We start from the raw sequence: 21502 nt of genomic DNA on the forward strand, positions 1-21502 counted from the left end.
GTCTTTTGAAGAAAGAGCCTTACACAACTAAGCACTAAAAAACTATCGGGCCTCACACAAATAGCTGATTTACATTTCAGGAGTTTTAAATTGTGAAAATGATTGTGACACTCATCGCACAAGTTGTATTGACTTTTTAAGTGTGCAAAGAACCCTGGGGCGTGGCCAAGGACCCGGAGATGGCGCACGCCTGAATTTCTCGCTCCGGAGGGGCCGGCGAGTAGGGGTTCGGAAGCGCGCCTTCCCCGGGCCGATCGAGGTCCAGGCTGTGGGGCGAAGCCGACGGAGGGGACCGAGCGTGGGTGGGCTCCTGCGGCGACCCCGGAGAGTGCCGTAATCGGCCTGTCGGAGAAATTGGAAGCCGGAGGCCTGAGCGCGCAGCCGAAGCCGCGGCCTCGCGTGGAGCCGCGATCTGAAGCGGTGCGCGGACGGCTCAGAGCGGCGGGGGACGCCGGGCGAGCTCCCCAGCGGCAGCGGAGGTGTCGGAGGGGGGCCTGGGAGCCCAGGTATGGTCGCGCCCAGTTGGGGTGCGACGAGGCGGCGCCTCCGGAGGCGGGCGGCCCCGGGAGAGCACGAGGGCGGGCCCGAGATCGAGGTTGCGCCTCCGGGCTGGGCTGCGGGCGGAGGCGGCTCGGAGGCCCGAAGATAGCGGGGGACGCCGGCGGAGCCTCCCTGCTGTGGCGGTGAGGCCGATTGGGGCACGGTGGCCCAACTGAAGACGCGCTCTGTTGGGCGGCGAAGAGGCGATATTATGGAGCACGGGCGAGGCCCCAGAAAGGATTGGGGACGGAGCGAGGCCATGAATGAATGAGTGACGGAGCGGGGAGATTCCGAGGTGACGGCTTGACCCGGGGGCAAACGGTGAGGCCGCCTGACTTGAGGCGGGGCTGTGGGCCCTGGCACACACCGAAGATGCGGAATGAACAGAGGACAACGGGCCCTGGTGAACCCCAGCAAACACTGGCGAGATTGTTGCGGGACAGATGGTCCACTCGAGTTGGGTGCCAGAGCTGGGTGGCCCTGGACAGCGTCGACCCGGGACCCCAGGGTGCTGACCTGATATCCGGGGCAGGAGGATCCAGCTGACAGGATCAAGCCAGCGAGGCAAAAGGATCAACTGAAGGAACTGGTGAGTGGCGGATCGCGCCCTGGGGGTGAGCGGAGGGTGGATTGCCCAGTAGATTGAACTGCGGACTCCCCCGGGCGCATTGGAGTGCTGGAGACCCTCTAAATGAGCAGGACCGAGCACAGAAGTGTAATTGGTGCAACATGGGAGGCAAGCGGGAGGCAATTCGGACCCACGAAGAAGAGTGACAGTTGTGAGCCTATGACGGGCTAAAGGGCCCGGAGTTGAAGAGGCTAGCGCCTAAACAGAGAGTGCCAGCACGGAGCCCCTGGCGCCACCGCCCGGAAAAAAGTGGGTCCTGATGGGGTAGAGGGATCCCGTTGAGTACCAACCGGGAACAAGGGTGAGGCCTATGGTGAACGGGGAGTGACGTCCTGGACTGGAACTACAGAAACCGCTGGGGCCGTTGCTGAGGGCCTCCGGGGCGAGGCCTGTTGCTGATCTGATGCCCCCCAAGAGCCGCCACAAGAACAGAAACATGGACACTGCGGCTCTGGCTGAGAGCGGGGAACCGGACCCACAGGGCCACACGCAGGTCAAAGTCCAGGATACTTTAGATAAAATACTCGGGGCAATTGAGGACACCAAAACAACGTTGCAATGGGAGATCAGCCAGGTAGCGGTTCAGGTGAGCCTACTGAGAGCGGACCACCACAAACTGGCAGACAGAGTCAAAGAGACAGAAACCGTACTGGCGGACATTGCACCAAAGCAGAAAGACCTGGCGGCTGAAGTGACCTCCCTGGTTGACAGAGTGACGCGCCTCGAAAAGAGAGCTGAAGATGCGGAGGGGAGGAACAGAAGGAACAACGTGCGCGTGGTGGGCCTCCCGGAGGGGGCAGAGGGGGCGAACATTGTTGAATTTCTGGAGAAGTGGTTTAGTACGACAGTGGCGCCCGGGCGCCTGACCCCTTTCTACACGCTGGAGCGGGCACACCGGGTACCGGCGAGACCCCTTGCTCCGGGGAGGCCTCCCCGGGCCGTGATAGCTAAACTCTTACATTACAGAGACAGGGACACTCTCCTGCAGAGGGCCAGGGAATCGGGCCCATTTAAAGTCGCAAATGGGGAGGTGACACTATTCCCGGACTTCACCCTGGAGGTACAAAATAAGCGATCTTCGTTTCTGACAGTCAAGAGAGCCCTAAGGGAAGAAGGAATCCAGTACTCGCTACTCTACCCAGCCAGATTAAGAGTGATGCTAGAAGGGAAAACAACGTTCCTCCAATCCCCTGAGGAGGCATGGGAATGGCTGGAGTCACACAGCTCCCAAGTGGGAGGTTCCACAGGAGAGGGCCCGACTGAGGGCAGGGCTCGCCGAGCTCTGAAGGGAAGAAAGTCCAGAGATCGTAGACGACTGGCACCTACTCAAACACAGAAAGAGAAAGGCAGGAAGGAAGCACTGGAAGCAGCGGCACGCATGGGTGGTGAGGCATCCCCCCAGGAAGGTTCTGGGAATTAAACGGACGACATGTTGGTGTCCTCTGCGGGAGACCTGGAGCATTCGGCCCGAGCCCCGAAGGTGACCCCACAAACGTCTGACGAACTTGGCTAGCCTGGGCCTGCGGAAGGTACCGGAGACAGGGCATGTCATGTGAAATAGCGGCCCCTCCGGACTTGGCCACCCCCCGGACCAGAACCTCGCCTATTCAATAGAATGGCGAGAACTGTTGATAAGAGATTGAACAAGTTGCACGGTTGCATAGTTTTCTGGGCAGCCCACAGGTTAAGAGGTGCCCTGGGGATCGGGAGTTGGGATACACAGTTACAAGTTAATATGGCACAGTGGGTGGCGGAATTAGATCATGGCAAAGACATGAATACGTGGGAAAATAACTCCGAGGCTTGGGAGAAGCGGGGACATTGTCACCAGACTGTTATCATGAAATGGCTGATTACAATTTATTGACCTGGAACGTTAGGGGGATGGGCACACCAGCTAAAAGGCACAAAATACTCTCTTATTTAAAGAGGAGGGGGGTACAGGTGGCATTACTGCAGGAAACTCACTTGGCGCCTGGAGAGGGAGAGAAGCTAAGACGCAGGTGGAGGGGGCAGGTGTTTGCATCGGAATACTCAGCCTACGCCAGAGGTGCATTAGTAAGGATCAGAGCGGGGGTCCCCTTCACAGTGTCCTCTTCCAACATAGACTGTGAGGGAAGATTCGTGATATTAGAAGGGAGGCTACAGGGTATACCGATAGTCTTAAGCTGCATTTATGCCCCCAACCAAGACCAGGTTCCCTTCATGTCGAGTCTATCGAGACACCTCACACGCCAAAGTGCCGGAGAACTATTAGTAGGGGGGATTTTAACGCAGTGCTAGACACTAATATGGACAGGTCCACCCCACCTCTACAGGGGGCTGCGACAATTAAAACAGCCAAAAGGTTGAGCGAATGGCTGGACACGTGGGGGTTGTTGGACGTCTGGCGAATGCATCACCCAACTGCCAGAGATTACTCATACTACTCGGGTCTCCACCGAGTGCACACAACAATTGACAGAGTGGTCTGCACGGCAGGCCTGATAAATAATATGACACGCTCGGAATACTTAGCTCGCACCTTGTCTGACCATAATCCCTTACTAATAACGATGAGGGTGTCGGAGGATAGACCCCCCATACCGTCATGGAGACTCTCTCCCTCAGCACTTGAGGACCAGGCGTACAGAGAGGCCCTACGTGGTCACCTGGCAGAATATATTGAGACGAACAATGGGTCCACCCCCTCCAGGGCCTTGGAATGGGAGGCACTCAAAGTGGTGACGAGGGGCTTCTGTTTGGGGCAGTCGGTGGGGGTGAGGCGCACACTTGAAAAGGAACTGAATGCCCTGGAGAAGGACATGCACGAGGGGGAGCTAGGACAGGGTAAGACAGCTCAGGAGAATGAAGAATATAACCACGCCCGCAGAGAGCACTCCCGCATTGAAGAGCAGCTCCGGTGCCACGATAGGCAAAAATACTTAGCATCCCTGCAGGCGGAAGAGGGCAGATCGGGGAGACTGCTGGCATGGCTGGTCCGCCCGGGGGGGCAGGGTGAGCCTATCACATGTGTGATAGATGGGGAGGGATCCCGCAGGCTCAGGCCGGGCCCCATAAATGACGCATTCAGGGAGTACTATACGCAGTTGTACGGGAAACCCAGCGAACTGCAGACGGAGTCTTTTGATAGGTACTTACAGCAAACTCTACTACCAACACTGAGTGTAGAGGAGAGAGACAGCCTGGGGGGACCAGTATCGGTGGATGAAGTAAACGAAGCAATAGCGCAGTTAGCACCTGGAAAGACCCCAGGAACAGACGGTCTCCCCATGGATTTTTATAAAAAATACAAAGCGCTGCTGGCTCCCCAATTGACAGGGATGTATGCGGAGGCACTGCAACACGGAGAGCTACCGCGCACAATGCGGGAGGCTCTAGTGGTGCGGCTCCCCAAGAGAAAAGACAGGGAAGCTTCGGTGACGGACTTTAGGCCCCTATCAATGTTAAACAGTGACTTCAAAATTCTTAGCAAGATAATGGCGGCTCGGTTACTCCCCCTTATGACCAAGTTAGTGCACGCGGACCAGAACGGCTTTGTCCCCGGCCGTAGTACCTCCCTGAACCCGAGACAGGTTTTCACGATTTTGCACATGCCCAGGGACCTGAGGCCGTCAGAGGGGGCCTTACTCGCGGTGGACTTCGAGAAGGCCTTCGACTCAATCAGGTGGGACTATTTAAGGACTGTGATGCTTAAAATGGGGCTGGGGGAGGAGTGGGTGAAATGGGTGGACTTGCTGTACTCATTCCCACTAGCAAGAGTAAAAACCGGAAGGACGATCTCCAGTGCATACCCAGTATACAGGGGAACTAGGCAGGGCTGCCCCTTATCCCCACTACTGTTTGCCCTGGCAATTGAGCCCCTGGCATCGCAGCTGCGGTGTGAAGGCATGGGTAAGGGAATCGTTTGGGGTCCAACTGAGCATATAGTTTCTCTGTATGCAGATGATATACTTATCTACCTGAGGGACGGGTCAAGAGGACTCACGTGGGCACTGGGGATATTGGAAGACTTCGGGGACCTATCTGGACTCCGACTTAATCGGAGGAAAACATGTGTGTTCCCCGTGATGCCAGACAGCGTGCGCCCTGATGCGTGTCCAACTGACGTAAATTGGGCCCCGCGGACATTTAAATACCTGGGCATACAAATATTTCAGGAATTGAGCGACCTTAGGGACGGTAATCTTGGTAGGACACTCAGATCCCTGCGCTCCTCGGTGGGGTTCTGGAGATCATTAAAACTAACAATCATGGCCAGAGTGGCGCTCTCAAAAATGGTCATGCTTCCACGCCTCCTCTACTACTTTGCTAACTTACCACTACAGGTCCCCTCTGCATGGTTCCGAGAATTGAACGCCCTGCTCAGAGAACTGATATGGGATGAGGGCCGCAGAAGAACGGCGCTCTCGACCATCTGCAGACCGACACGGTTGGGGGGTCTGGGCGCCCCAGACTTTGAGGCTTATTACCTGGCATCCCAGTTACAATGGGTGGCCGGCTGGCTGGCGGGTAGGGGACGGCTGGACCTGGCTACCGCACACGGTGAAATTGATACAGCTCGGATAGCAGCAAATATGGCGGGCAGGAAGATTGCCCCCATTAGAGACAACATAATGTACAATGTGGCGATGAAATGCTGGAAAAAGTGTGAGAGGAGGTCTGGGGTGGGGCCGCCGTACTCTCCCGCTTTGCCACTGGCGGCCGTCGCTCTGGACACGGGTGTGGGAGAGCGAGGGGGACTGGGATTGGGACCATGGACGAGAGCAGGGATAGTGACAGTGGGGGGGGCTATTCAGGGAGGGGGTGCTGAGGAGCTTTGCGGATGTAGCAGGTGGGGGAGTGCCACAAGGACAATTCTTACTCTTCGGGAGGCTGGTGCAAACTCTGAAGGAGCATTGGGACACGATCAACGCAGAACCCACTGCCCACGGGGTGTTGCACCTCTTGCTGACAGCAGGAGAGGAACCTCACTTGATTGCAATAATATACCGAGCCCAAATAGAGGAAGCTGTAGACTCCCTGCAATCCCTAAGAGAAAAATGGGTGAAGACAATTGGGCGGGATATGTCCGAGTCAGAGTGGAACAGAGCACTAGCTTATCCTAGGGTGATCTCACGCAACACGAGGCTGAGATACATCCAATACAATTATCTACACAGAACATACCTCACCCCTCAAAGGCTGCACCGCATATATGGGGGGGTGCCTAGGACATGCCCCAGATGTGGAGACGGTGAGCCTGACTTTGATCATATGATGTGGGGATGCACGACACTCCAGAGGGGTTGGAGCACGATGATGGCGACCCTCACGGAGCTGTTCAGGACGGAGCTCCGGCCAACCCCTGACATATGCCTATTAGGCCTTAGAGCCGGCGCCAAATGGAGCAGGGTTGGGGGTCGTTTTCTTGACCTGTCCCTAGCCCTCTATAAAAGACTGATTACGAAAGGTTGGAAGTCTACTGCACCCCCCTCACTGACAGAATGGAGAGTCGATGTCACAAGATGGTCCAGAGCTGAGCTACAGGTCCTTAAGGCTGAGGAGGCCAGGGGAGTTCGCCAGACACCCATCGCCTCGGAATGGGAAAACCTAGTGACAAACTGGGACGACCTAACGAAGGGGCCGATAGCACCTGAGGGGGTGGGATGAACTAGTTGAAGGGCCCAACAGTTATGCTGGTAGGGGGAAGGTTTCTGAAACCATGACGGGAGGAACGCTAGGCGCCCCGCCAGGCCGGACGCAGGGAGAGAGAGAGTGCGGGGGATAGGACACAATAACAAAAGAATAGAGGAGGGTGAGGTAGCGGAATATAGGCCAATCCCACATAACATGAAACTACATGACAACCCTCCCCTTTAGAAACGAAGCAGATCCACCCACATAAGCCAATAAGTTTATATACAGTTTGTAGTGGAGTTAAGTCTGTTATAAGGTCACTAATATAAAAAGTAACAAAGGGTACTGTAAGAACTGACACCATAAAAACGGATTGATTAAGAGATGGAAACAATGATGTATAAATATTATAAAATTACTGAAATGAATAGGTAATTGTGAAACACATTGAAAGCAAAGCAGAACAGAGGTGCAGATCAGTTAGTAGAAATGTACAACAAGGACAAAATGTTACTGTAAATAGACCTACATATGTAAAACAGCAAACAGTTAATAAAAATATATTTAAAAAAAAAAAAAAGTGTGCAAAGAACCCTTTTGAATCAATGCCAACCAAACTAGTAACCTCAACGATGAATGATACGCAACATGAGAAAAACACAAAGCCAGCTGAGATAACGTGAAACTTGCTCTTTGACGTTGCTTGTGCGCTGCTTTCACCTACACCCAGTCCCAGTTTTGCTTATTGTGACCCACAGTCAACCCTCTTGATCCTGTGCTGTAGAAAATGTCACTGACTCTGCTTTTTATGGCCAACTTGAGTGGAGGAGTAGGTGGGTGAGGAGAAAGATGTGGCGCTGTGGCCTGGGCAGCCGACCTCTCAGTGAAGTAACAAAGAGCTTGGGTCTCTGCGTCGCCTAAACAACAGCCTGTGATTCTGAACAAGTTACTTATCCCCTTAGCTGCTGGGCCGTTCCCCCCCCGTGCTGAGCCCTTTTTTTGACTATTTGGGGTAGTTCGCGCTTAGGCCTTCATAACTTTTTGTCCACATAAGCTATCCACGCCAAATTTGCGTCCTTTTTTTCCAACATCCTAGGGATTCTAATGGTACCCAGAGTTATATTTGCCAAAATACAGTGAAAAATTCGTTTTTTCCCAAAAAAAATGGGAAAAAAGGGCTGCCGAAGAAGGCTTGTGGTTTTTTCCCTGAAAATGGCATCAACAAAGGGTTTCTGGTGCGAAAATCACCATCTTCTCACCGTTCAGGAACAGGCAGACTTGAATCAGAAAACCACATTTTTCAACACAAATTTGGCATTTTACTGGGACATACCCCATTTTTACTATTTTTGGTGCTTTCAGCCTCCTTCCAGTTAGTGACAGGAATGGGTGTGAAACCAATGCTGGATCCTGGAAAGCTAAACATTTCTGAAAACTAGACATAATTCTGAATTCAGCAAGGGGTCATTTGTGTAGATCCTACAAGGTTTTCCTACAGAAAATAACAGCTGAAATAAAAAAAATATTGAAATTGAGCTGAAAACAACAGCCATTTTTCTTTATGTTTTACTCTGTAACTTTTTCCTGCGATGTCAGATTTTTTAAAGCAATATAAGGTTATGTCTGCTGGACTCTTCTGGTTGCGGGGATATAAAGGGCTTGTAGGTTCATCAAGAACCCTAGGTACCCAGAGCCAATAAATGAGCTGCACCCTGCAGTTGGTTTTCATTCTATACTGGGTATACAGCAATTCATTTGCTGAAATATGAAGAGTGAAAAATAGGTATCAAGAAAACCTTTGCATTTACAAAATGGGCTCAAGATAAGGTTTTGAGGAGTAGTGGTTATTTGCACATCTCTGAATGCCCATATGCCCATACTAGCATGTGAATTGCAGGGCATTTCTCAAATAGACATCTTTTTTACACACTCTCTTATATTTGGAAGGAAAAAATGTAGAGAAAGAGAAGGGGCAATAACACTTGTTTTGCTATTCTACGTTCCCCCAAGTCTCCCGATAAAAATGATACCTCACTTGTGTGGGTAGGCCTAGCGCCCACGACAGGAAATGCCCCAAAACACAACTGGGACACATCCCATTTTTTGACAGAAAACAGAGCTGTTTTTTGCTGAGTGTCTACCTGTAGATTTTGGCCTCTAGCTCAGCCGGCACCTAGGGAAACCTACCAAACCTGTGCATTTCTGAAAACTAGAGACCTAGGGAAATCCAAGATGGGGTAACTTGTGGGGCTCTCACCAGGTTCTGTTACCCAGAATCCTTTGCAAACCTCAAAATGTGGCTAAAATAACACGTTTTCCTCACAATTCGGTGACAGAAAGTTCTGGAATCTGAGAGCAGCCATAAATTTCCTTCCACCCAGCGTTCCCCCAAGTCTCCCAATAAAAATGATACCTCACTTGTGTGGGTAGGCCTAGCGCCCGCGACAGGAAATGCCCCAAAACACAACGTGGACACATCAAATTTTTTCATAGAAAACAGTGCCTACCTGTGGATTTTGGCCTCTAGCTCAGCCGGCACCTGGGGAAACCTAGCAAACCAGCACATTTTTATAAACTAGAAACCCAGGGGAATCCAAGATGGGGTGACTTGTGGGGCTCTGACCAGGTTCTGTTACCCAGAATCCTTTGCAAACATCAAAGTTTGGCCCAAAAAACACTTTTTCCTCTCATTTCGGTGACAGAAAGTTCTGAAATCTGAGAGGAGCCACGAATTTCCTTCCACCCAGCATTCCCCCAAGTCTCCCGATAAAAATGGTACCTCACTTGTGCGGGTAGGCCTGGTGCCCGCAACAAGAATAGATCACACAATGGTCAATGTTGGTCCTTACATGAGGCAGCTGTTGACCCTGGGGTGATCCATTCCTGACGCAGGCACTAGGTGTAGGCACTCAAGTGGGGTAGTGTTTTTATCAGGACAGGTGAGGAATCACTGGGTGGTAGGAATTTTGTGGATCCCAGCATATTCCTGTAGTTTGTGTGACAGAAATGTGAGAAAAATAGAGTTTTTATTCAACATTTCAGCTTTGCAGGGTATTCTGGGTGAGAAAACTTTGGGGAATCCACACAAGTCACACCTCTGTGAACTCCCCCGAATGTCTAGTTTCCAGAAATGTTTGGGTTTAGTGTGTTTCTCTATATGGCCGCCGAACCCAGGACCAAAAACACAGGTGCCTGCCTCACAAAACCAGTTTGTTTTGCGATAGATAATTTTGATGTCTCCACAATACGATTTGGGTGGTGGAATTTGGGGCTGAACTAAATTGGGGAGCTCCCAAGAGAGCACTCCCTCTCTCTCTCTGCTTGCCACCGCATTCACCTGCTCTCTGGGTTTCACCTCCCTCATAATGTACTGGAAGAGGAGTTATCGAATGGGACTCCTCCGACTGAAAAATCACTCCCAGAGTCTGTGCCATTGTCCTATCCCTCAGATGCTGTCTCAGTATCTGATGTCTCAGTCTCTGATCCTATGTCAGAGCTGTCCTCTATAACCCGAGTGACGGCAGCAGTCATCCAGCAAGATACCATCTCTGCTATTGGCTAAACTGTTGCTCAAAAACACTAGCCTACGTAGACAGTCACAAAATCGATGGTGTGTGTGGAATACGTGCAACAGTAGAGGCCACCTTACCTGCGCTTCTTCCCTCAATCAGCACGTTCTTTCAAGACACTCAAAAAACACCTTGTCACATACCATTCGTCACAGTCTTTAGCACCTCCTGTGCCCAGTCCAACAATCATTATTGGTGCTCCCACTCCCTCCTCCTCGGATTCCCTCATTACCACCCAGCAAAAGTGCCCTTCATCTCTCCATAGCCGCCCTCCACCCCGCACATACATTTCATTTGTATTATAGCGCAGGTAATGGCTGACTTTACTAATGTACTCAGCTATTTACATAAAATACAGATTTGCTCTTTGCAGTAGGCATATAAACCTTCTGCGCTTCTTTATGGCACTAAAACTGCCACTAGACAAGTCTGACCCTTTTGTAGCAGAAACATAATCACAATACTTACTTGACTTTTTTATTGCTGCCTAAAAGCTACAGTTGAAAAGCGTCAGTTGAAGTATGTGCATTGCTTTGAAGACGCAAGCTGCAACTGCAAGACAACTGGTTGCAAATCTATATATAAATAAATATATATCACTTTTATATGTGGGTCTGGTTTTCCTGGGGGCCTATTGCAGTCCCCAGGGAAACCACACACATATAGACAATACACATATATCTATATTATCTATAGATCTATATATACTGAAGGCGGCATTTCACGCAACCCCGCCAGCTACACGTTGCTCTTCGCTGATGACGGCCAAATAGCCAGAAACACGTGTCCGAAGATACGGCACTCGCCGCACTAACTTATGGTGAAAAACGTTCAAAACTCTATTCAAATTTGTGCTAATGACTGCATTTACCATGATGCCTTGGGGTCACAAATGCTGGAATGGAAGACAGGGTGCTCCCAATTTTGACTGTTGTATATATATATTTTTTTTCTTTTGTTGTTGTATGGTTTCCTTGGGGGCCAAAATGGCCCCCAGGGAAACCCGACAAAAAAAACAAAAAAAAATTGCCCCCACAGGGGGTCGCCCTACCCACGGGCAACCCCCTTTTCACTAATTTTGTATTTTTTAAGAAAAAATAATAATAATTCCCCCGGGGGGGGGGGGGGGGGAGGCCACGATCGCACCCACCCACGGGGCACCTACCTTTTTAAAAAAAAAATATGCCCCCGGGGGAGGCGGCCCGTTTTCCGAGGGGGCCGACCTCCCCCCCCCCCCCCCCAAGTGAAATCCCTGGTGTCTAGTGGTGGTTCCTGGCCCCCGATCGCAGCTGTGCTGCGATCGGGGGCCAGGAAACACTTTCAGAAGGCCTCGTAAGAAAGGGGAGACTCTCCCCTTTCTTACGAGGCCTTCCCGAACATGGTGAAGGCCGTTTGTGGCAGTTTTCCCCATTGTAGCAGGAAGCGCCCGCAAGGCTGCTTCCTGCTCCGATGGGGAAATCAACATTGTAACATCAGTGCGCCGCGGGGCGGGTGTGGGGCGGGGGGGAGACACGGAAGAGCTTCCGTGGCTCCCAGGGATTAAAAAAATAATAATAAATGCACCTGAGGATTTATTAACCCCCTCCCTGGTGTCGGCCACTGGTCGTGACCCGCACCAGGGAGGTGGTGTGGGCGTCGGCCACTGCAGTAAAGAGGTTAATCTCCCGGGTGGCTTTAAAAACAAGCATTTTCAATGCAACGGGTCTCGCATTTGCTTGAGTTAGAGCTATTAGCGATGTAAAGAAGAAAAAAAAACGCAGCACAGTTGCACTATGTCAAATGCAGCACGATGGCGCTGCACGGAAAATAAACAGATAAAGTAGTCCGGACCCCAGGCTCAAAACATCGAGCCTTGTATCTTTCTAGTAGTTTACCGGTGCTGTGTATGCAGGCTAAACACCCGAAAAGGCATGACGTATGCATGCCTTTCACAAATGAAAGCAAGCGGATTTTAAAAGGCAAGCCCACAAACCAATGTAAGTGACTGACATGGCAGGGGCGTGATTTGAAGCCCAAACAGAGATTAGTGAATGGACTGAGCACTTTGCGCTCGCCCATAAAAGTGAATGCAAACTTGCATAACGCAACGGTTGCTCATGTAAGGTCGCTTTAAAAAAAAATGCTAACTTGTGTAAAGTAACTGTAGTTCATGTAAAGCGTCCCAAAACCTTGAGTTCATGCTATTTAGTCATAGCGGACGGACACCCATTAAGTTAAATAAATCTGTACTTGGTCGGGGCTCCTCACAAACACCAGGAAGTGATGACATCGCAGCACTGCCAAATTAGAAGGCAGCGAAGAAGATGACGATGCCAAGCAATAGTAGGTAGGGGCGGGCTAAAAACCCCTTTATAAAGTTTTTTTTTTAAGATACAAAAGTTTGTCGCCATAAACACAGTCTCGACCTAAAAAGACAGTCAAAAGTCAGCAGCTGTAGTGATACGGTCTTGTAAATTACAGGCCTTCTCTAGGTTAATCGTCATGTATTGTGTCTGCCCTTCAATTAATAAGTAGCCACCGACCTGCGCAAAGTACCATGGAATTTTCTTAAGTAAATTTCAGTCTAGGGTTGTAAAACTGAAACATACGCACCTTCCCCAGTCTGACATCTGCTGCCACAGATGAAGGAAAACACTTCTGAGTTATAACCGTAGCGAACCAGGGAATAGTAGGGCCATTTTACAAAGCCGCCCCTTTTCAGACGGAAAACGAGATCAGTCTCTGTAAAGAGCACTTCTCCTGGACATCTCCTCTTGCCGTCGTCGTCCATGTTTGTGACCTTTAAAATTAAGAACCCGACGTTAGGAAAGTTGCACATCTTAGAAGGTTAGTTGTGTGGGAAGTACAGCTTGGTAAACCATGTTCCCACCAAAATATGAACTTGCAATGCCAACCTGTTTGGCTTGCCTATAATAGTACCAACAGGCACTTAGTGACGCTATAATTACATGCAACTTATTTTTGGGACAAAAAAAGAAAATGTCCTTTCCCTGCGGAATAAGATGGTTGGTTAAACAGTGCACAAACCCGTGATATGAATGAACGAATACAGTGTTTATTGGTTCAATTATTTACAATCTTTACAATAAATACAGCAGAACAGAACTTATAATTAAAAATGCAAGATTGCAATCATAGTAAAACAATGAAACGGTTTATGCCCTGGGTCTGGTAGTATGGAGCTCAGCTAGACAGACGCTAAAAACAGACTGACTAGACATTGGTCTTGAAAGAGATTTTTGACTTAATTTTCTTTTTAAAATTCAGAGTTTTAATAATTGGAAATTTCAAGGTCAATTTCAGACTGCCCTCATCTTTTCTGTTAAATGTGAGGGAAGACACCCAGGCGACCCTTTCCCTTACTTTTACTTCAATCTTTACTTTCACTTTTTTTTTTTTTTATTATACATTTAACCATAAGCCTTATTCATTACCTTTTCCCTTTCTTTATTTAAAACCCGGCTGCTTTCATACCCTCTCTTCCCAACGTTAATTTTTTCCTTCAATTAACACTTCACATACCATATTTTTTACCCTACTCGTTGCCCTTTCCTGTACCGCTTATTGCTTTCTGTTTTCCCTCCGAAGTTTTCTCATCCATTATTTTTGACGTCCTCATTTAAATATCTCAAGGTTGTTGTGAGCCGATATAATTAACACATGAAAAGGAGGAGTCCATGCGTGGAACCCACCATACTGGACCCACGCTGCAGTGGGTGGACGCATTTGTGCTTCTGGGAAAAGCACATCTCTCCTCTTTTGCGTCTGCGTGGACATATTTGAAAACACAAGTCACTATTTATCCCATCAATCACGAAAGAGGAGCGGCGTGTGTTTACGTCACCATTGACGACAGAGCCCACTCAACCTTTGACTGAAAAAAAAATTAAGGTTAGTCTCAGTAAACAGTCTGAAGCACCAGCACTCACTGGATGCCGGGCTGTGCACAAGCACCTTTTTATATAGCACTGTAAGTCTTTTGTCTGCCCAGTTTTACGAGTCTCAGAGAAACCTTAGGGTCGTGCACGGGTTAAGGGAAGGGGGTGCTTGCATGGAGCCCTCCAGCCACCAGACATAACTGACGTAGGGCAAACAAGATAATTCCATCCAGTCAAGGCGAAGGGTCCAAAATCCAAAATAACAAAGAAAACATTTTGAAAGCTCCAGGCAAAATAGAATTTTGCCAGCTGGAGCGTCTCCATGCACTGAAAATAAGGCTGTATAAAGCCAGCACCCTCTTAACTTCCTTGAATGCGCCTTCTTAACATCCATAGCAACAATGTGTCTTTTTTCTGGTTTTCCTGACGCAACAAATTACTATGGCAAAGCAAAGAGGTGAAGTTAATTCAAGACCAGAAGCAAATGGCACAAATTAACTGAACACGTACCTTGAACTTGTTTTCGCAGTCCGGCAGATCGTTGCTGTACTTCGGGCAACAGCACGCGGTACCCATGGCTTTTGTTATAATAAAAAAACAATAAATGAAAAAGGGGGTTAACGATAAACGTACAGTGAAACTATTTTATAATTTGAAACGGTAGATTTGAAGAGAACTAGATTATCCGCGGATAATATGGGACGTAGTAAAGTACCTCCTCGTAGACAGCAATGTTCCACGATTATCTGGAGTAGGGAACTGGGTGAAGGGGTATTCCCTCGATCGAGGCAAAATCAGGAAGGATTTTCCTTTTAATGTTAAAGATGGTTTCAAAATCTTATGCCTCAAAAAACCTTCCAGCGCACTTCTTCACCAACATTTTGACCTTCTGAAAGAAATATATGAGTAATGAAAGCCTCTGAAAGGGTTTTCTTGCTTGAATGAGTTTTAATACACCTTTGACCAGTTGAGAGAGGAGTATTCGGTAGTTACAGTACAACTTCACATTTTTAAACTGTAAACCGTCTCATGACTTTCTAGACATCTATCCAACATGGTAAACATCGCTGAGGGACGTCAACTAATATGTGAAGCCTCCCCACCACAGATGTTTAATGGTCGCACCATGCATAGAGTGATCAGATGACTGCACGTCACCGGGACACAACTTTTCTAGTTCTGGGTTTTTATTAAACACATCAGTACTTTCTGAGAGTTGAAGTCTTGGTTCATTTTATTTGAACCAATTAATCAACACACATGAGAACAGGGATATTTAACAGCAAAGGTCAGGAATGGAAAGTGGTGTCCCTGTGGTATGGAGCCATCTGGTCACCCTAGTCGCAAGAATAACATGTTATCAGAGTGACTTGCTCAGTCCTGCTTCCTTCAATCAATAGCACTGAGCATGCTGGGGGCGTGTAGGCCAGTGTCCATTATGGGAAAAGTAAACCTACAAGTTCCAGCCTGCTCAGTGCTATTGACTGAATTCTAGGACTGCTGAAAGTCACCTTGTAGACATTTGGACCAGCTCACAGCTGTATGTTGTAGTAACTTGTCACACGGAAATGCACTTATCAACAGTAGGAAAAGTGGCTTAGAAACAAACTAGTTTGTTTGGTTTGCCAAAACACCACCTGATTGATGATTGAGGTGGGCCTTTGCTAAGCGCAAACTTTTTGGGTTGTTCAGGAAACCTAGTGGAAGAAGCATGTGTGAAGGGCACCAAAAAAGTGAATATAACCTCTCCTTTGTAAAATGGACCAACCATCACAGAATGACTATGCATCCAGCTAACTCTATATTAATCAAAAGTATTTCCCAGAGTTTCATTGGTAACATTTGAGTGAGTATGCGGATTTTGGCTTGACAGATCACTCCACTCCACGTCCATAGAAGCCAGGCTCAGAGTTTTGTGGTTCATTTGACAACTCTGTCTATTTATGGGAGCAGTAATCTTCGAAGAAACCAATCGGACAAGGGCCCATAGTAATAACTCTACCTAACAGTTACCTTTGTTAATGCAATATACTTGATGCTGGAAACGGAAAAAATAATCAACAATCCTATAAATGGGGGGGGGGGGGGGGGCAATAGTGGGGGAGGAGCCACGAGGGGCAGGGTCATGAAAGGTATTGTCAGACTAAAGATAGTTATTTTATACAAACTCCTGCAAAGAAATTAACAACAAGGACAAATGTGGCAGTATATCTCTTCTAACTTACTTGATTGGCCACAAGCAATTTGTATTTTAAAATATCTTATGGGTTAAGGCACCTGTAGTAGAGATCTTTGTGTACCAGGACATTTTCAGAGGATTATGATAACTAGGATGGTTAATGCGCTTGCTGGAGAGAGCTGTGTTTTGTCTAGTCACAATTTTGACTCATCTAAAACTAGCATAGATGGGTAATGTTCCTATTTATGCTATCGACAAAGGGATCCTTTTATTATTTGCAGTTCATAAGTTACAACCCTTCTAACATAACAGTGAGCTATGAACCGACATCAAGTAGTTGCATTCAAACTGCAAGGCATAGGTTTAGATTATTATTGTTTTTTCCTCTATCATTCATTATTCTAATGGCGCTGAAAGAGGTTCGTTTGAGTAGTAATAAAGTCTTATTAGTACAGACAACCTTAACCGGTGTGTTACATTTTAAACCCTTAGGTGTTTCTCCAAATCAGTACTATCAACATTTTGGGCCATATGTATGAAAGCTTTTTCCCATAGGCACAGAATAGGTAAAATCCTTTGATACATCTGGCCCTTAGTGCTTACCAGTATGGATTCTCTGTGTCTAGTACACCTTATAACCATCATTAATTATGTACCATTTCTTGTACACTGATTTACACACATTTCTACAATTCATTCCCTCTTTATAATGTGTGTCTGTTATATAAAAATTCTCTGACACCCAACACTAGGGTGAGTAGCGCTAACGACAAGTAACAAAATTAATTAGTGCAACTTAAATGATTATTAGAGTAATTACTCATTCAGACAGATACATTTGATATTTTAACTCAAGCATATCCCTTACATACATGGATTGAACAAAGTCAAAAAAACTGCCTTCAAATCATAGTTTCTCTTTCACACTTGTGAAGTGATAACGTGATAGCATTACCTTCCTCCATTTCACTGGCATCTGGGAACCAGGTTCCAGATAGCACCCACCCAGCATAAAACTACAGCATAAGGTGGGCTGATGCCCCTTAAGTGAGGCCTTTGCGTTAGGCCTAGTTGGAAGTGAAAATAAAATAAAAAAATCCTACACCCACTGCAGGTTGCTGGTTCTAACCGAAAACAGACAATGTGAGGATGCTGTTGAATATGCCTCAGTGTGGGCAAATTACACTTGCACAAATTCAGCATATTTCGCTATAGCCAACACAGTTCTGCTCATTAGCAGGCTGAAGATCTGGGGTCCATTTACACCCCTCCCTCATTTTGATGCGGCCAACAGCCTAGAACAGGGTTCTTCAATGTCGGTCCTGGAGAGCAGAATCCATGCCAGGTTTTAGCATATCCACATTGAGATGAATGTACTTATCTTAAAATCTGGCATGGATCTGGCTCTCCAGGACCGACATTGAAGAACCCTGGCCTAGAATAAACAAAGTCCAGACGGAACTGCTACAAAACACATCTTATTGTCAGCTTTCAGAACAGTAAGGCCAATCTGAATATCCCTGGAACATCCAGCATCAAAGATGTAATGCTGTACGAATGTGTGAGGAGCAGTATAGGCCGCTGCTCAAAGTTAACCACAAGGAACAAACTCCTAATATTAGACAATATAATCAATAGGATTTCCCTAAGATCCCTCACAGAGAGGAAAAATGCCAGAGCAATTCCAGGGCTTAAGCACTAGTATTAACTGGAGTGCTCTATATTCGAGGATCTCCAATTAATCCAGGATAGCGACTGTCAGTTTTGACTGCGTCCTACAGGGTGTACCAATACTTGTTAAACATCTTCAGGCTCTTCAGAATGTGGCTTGTACCTATCTTTCAATCTCTAAAATACATTTGACTTGCCTTCTGTCCGATAGTGACACAATATCAAGGACTGCAGGAGCCTGAGAAAGACCAGTACCAAACAAAAGACAATGACCACTTCCGCATGAATATGAATAGGCAAAGGGAATAGCCAGCGGTTAGAAGACCGCTTGGAGACAGTGAGAGTTAGGGACAATATGCATCACACAAGCTTGTTTGGGAGTAGCTGAACAAGTGTGAGTTAGGGACAAATGTATAAAATGCCCAATAGTGATATGAAGTAGTCTTTTTAGCTGTAGTCATTGTGTCACTTGTGTCGGATAGGGTGAACCCTGTGCAAGAGGCCTTGAAAAAACAACAATGAAATCTGGATACAGAAACAACAAGGAGAGGAGGAGTGGAGCTGGACAACATTACATCTGGTTGAAACAGCACAAATTGCCTGCAGCCACACACCAGTGCCTAATTTATAAATAAAAACGTGCTGGTGCCCAAAGCCCTCCTCTTCAATCCATTTACAGCCACTCTCTGCCCTTTCCGCTCACTCCTGCAGCTTTCTGCCATTGTGACACTTTCTCGTTTCCCTCTTCCCTCTTTCCCATTTGTGCCTTTTGCTTGCAGTACATGCTTAAGGCAGAAAAATAAGTGCCATCCCTCAAAAATAAGTGCTGGTGCTCCGCACCGGAAACAAGAAACACAAATTAAGCACTGCCACACACTACTGTTTTATTTGCGAGCAGTGTATCATGTACTGCGAGCTTGTAATTAAACCTCAGGTGTGTCCCTCATCCATCTGCTTGGTAACTCCCATTCTCACCCCCATCTAAGTCTTCCTTAGACTGACAACCAGTCATGCCAGCACTAGACTAGCCAGGCTAGAGAGCTAAAGAAACTACAATACCAGAGTGTATGCATACCTCATCACCGCATGATCATGTTGGAAGTGCTCAATAAACTGCAGGCATCAGCGCACATGTGCACCGGAGTGTGACCACACTGAAAAGACGACAAGCTAAAATATGCCCTCAAATCCCCACATGGTGCAACCCTACCCTTGTTGCAGCCAATTTTGTAATTGCTAAAATATAACCATTGCCTATATAAAGCAATCCAGGTAGTGCAACCTGATGTACAAAGGGCAAGGTTATTTTTAAAGCACAGGAAGTGCTTCTAACATGAAAGACACATGGGATGGCCATTTTGAAAAGCGCTGAAGCAGTCATTTTAGATTCACATAACACTGCCCAATATATACTAGGCGCGGGTGGTGAAGGGAGGTCCCAAGTGTGGCTCATGCAATGAATACAATTGAAGGAACACCAACATGCGGTGTGTCACGTGTGTATAGCACAATAAAACCACAGCCCCTGTACATGGCCTGTGCATCACTGAATAATCCAGGAGCTATCTGATAAAAAAATTAATTCAAATAAGCAATACTGCAGATGAAGGGAGTTGACAAAAGGGGTGAGAGGCAAGCCGTAAATATAAAGTCTGTGGATACAGATGTGTAGATTATGCAAATGACAAACAAAAAGGAATGCAGAAGACCAGAAAGACCCTGAGACAAGCGAGACAACAGGACCAAAGCAGGGCCCAATTCACCGATAGAAGCAAAGAAATATTTTAAATGTAGCCTCGATTACCCACATCATGGTGTGTGGCCAACACTGCTGTGGATGTGGAATGGCTAACCATTTCCAATCCGTCTGCATGCCCAAGACAAACAACAGCAAAGCAGATGACAAACCAAAGACAAACAGAAAGGCAACCCACTTACCACCTCAACACCTCAATGGCAGCTACACTGGATTCATCAGTCAGTGAAATAGAGGAGTATTTTATAAGATTTCGGGGAGAGAAATGAACTGAACTTCACATCGCACCTATGACAGACCTGCTAATAGGAGACAGTCCTGTGTCATTTCTACTTAACAGTGGGCCCACCATCGACATTATGTGATGGAGCCCTTCTAAAAATATGACATCCCAGCAACCTCTCAAAATGGCAAAAAAACGAAACCTTGAGTGAGCTGAATCAAAGGAATAGCCATGCAAAGGGAAGTTTGCTGCAACACCGGGATACAACAACAAGAAGGGGACTGCCTACATCCATGTGCTGAAAGTCCAAATTTCAACAGCACATCCATCTACTAAGCCTCCCCACTGCAGTACAACTGAGACTAGTAAACGAAATAAACCATCAACAAATGAACAGAATCGCTAGGAGAACATGAGATGTTTGTCCATAAATCTGCAAGCAGAAGAGCACAGAGCCCAGTTCATACTAGACAATGGAGCCTCACTAAATGGTCACGTGCTCTGCCACCTTCAACAGCAAGGGAACGGAAGAGGCTTAAGTAGGCTTAAACATGTCTCAGGATGCTTGTGATCCTGCCCGGAGGGGAGCTTGCCTGGCACAAGATCTGTTTGTATTGAAACAACCCCAGAGCCGATTTGCACATAGCTTGGTCTCTCTGTGGTGGCACAGTGGGTGAAAAATAATGGACTGAAATGTGGGTACAGGGCTTTCACCAGTGCCAGAGATCATTTCAAGCATTCCTTCCAAACATGTATTCTTGTCCTGGGAGACAGAAGTTTATATTCCAATGTGATGATGGGTAGTGGCCATAGAGCCCTCTTTCTAGCTAGGGCTCGGCTCTTTTTGACAACTATTTGCTTAATTGTCCCTTCTGTTGGGAAGGTAGAGCAAAACTCAAAGTAAGGACCTACTGGAGGAAAATAAACATGAGGTGGCAAATATCTATACAGGAAAAGCCAAGGACAGTGGATGAGATACCCTGATGTCATGGAAACATCTGGCAAGGTGATAAGTAGAGGAAGCACAATCTTATTACAAGACAGAGGGTCATATTGTGCAGTCTCTTCTCACTGTTTGTTTCACAGAACTTTAAAGAACTACATATTCCACCAGGCAGTTCCTTCACAGGAAGTTATAATCAATATAATCAATTAAGTCTACAGTATATAAGGGCTAGCAGCCTCTTTTCCTGCTGCTAAAGATATTTTTTTGTGTCTGGGTTTCTTTAAATGTTTATAGCTAAAGGAAAGAGTGAGTGAAATTTGATTGTTGAGAGTAAAGGGCTCTGCTGTTTTGCGAGGAGCAGAGCCAGTTTCACTGAGCATTTGTAATGTTTATTCTGCAACATTGCAGAAGGGAGCTTGCTCCCATAAAATTAATTTGTTGCGAGATCCTGGGCTGAGTGGCGGTGTACTAATTGTTTAGGTTTCAGCAGGAT

General features: G+C 47.4%; 1 protein-coding gene across 2 annotated transcripts in view; it reads right to left on the reverse strand.

Moving 5' to 3' along the window:
* The window catches only part of LOC138260747 (fibroblast growth factor receptor substrate 2-like), a 94182-nt gene that overhangs the window by 65317 nt on the left and 7363 nt on the right, over window positions 1–21502 (reverse strand). The window contains exons 2-4 of one of the 2 annotated variants that reach the window (XM_069209217.1): window positions 14950–15123; window positions 14745–14812; window positions 12949–13135 (exon numbers count right to left, since the gene is read on the reverse strand). In XM_069209217.1, the coding sequence (XP_069065318.1) occupies window positions 12949–13135; window positions 14745–14810 (253 nt within the window). In that variant the 5' untranslated portion in view covers window positions 14811–14812; window positions 14950–15123. The remainder of the gene's footprint in view (window positions 1–12948; window positions 13136–14744; window positions 14813–14949; window positions 15124–21502) is intronic. The other variant, XM_069209218.1, reaches the window with a different exon arrangement.

The sequence above is a fragment of the Pleurodeles waltl genome, chromosome 10 (assembly GCF_031143425.1).
Source record: "Pleurodeles waltl isolate 20211129_DDA chromosome 10, aPleWal1.hap1.20221129, whole genome shotgun sequence".
Lineage (NCBI taxonomy): Eukaryota > Metazoa > Chordata > Amphibia > Caudata > Salamandridae > Pleurodeles > Pleurodeles waltl.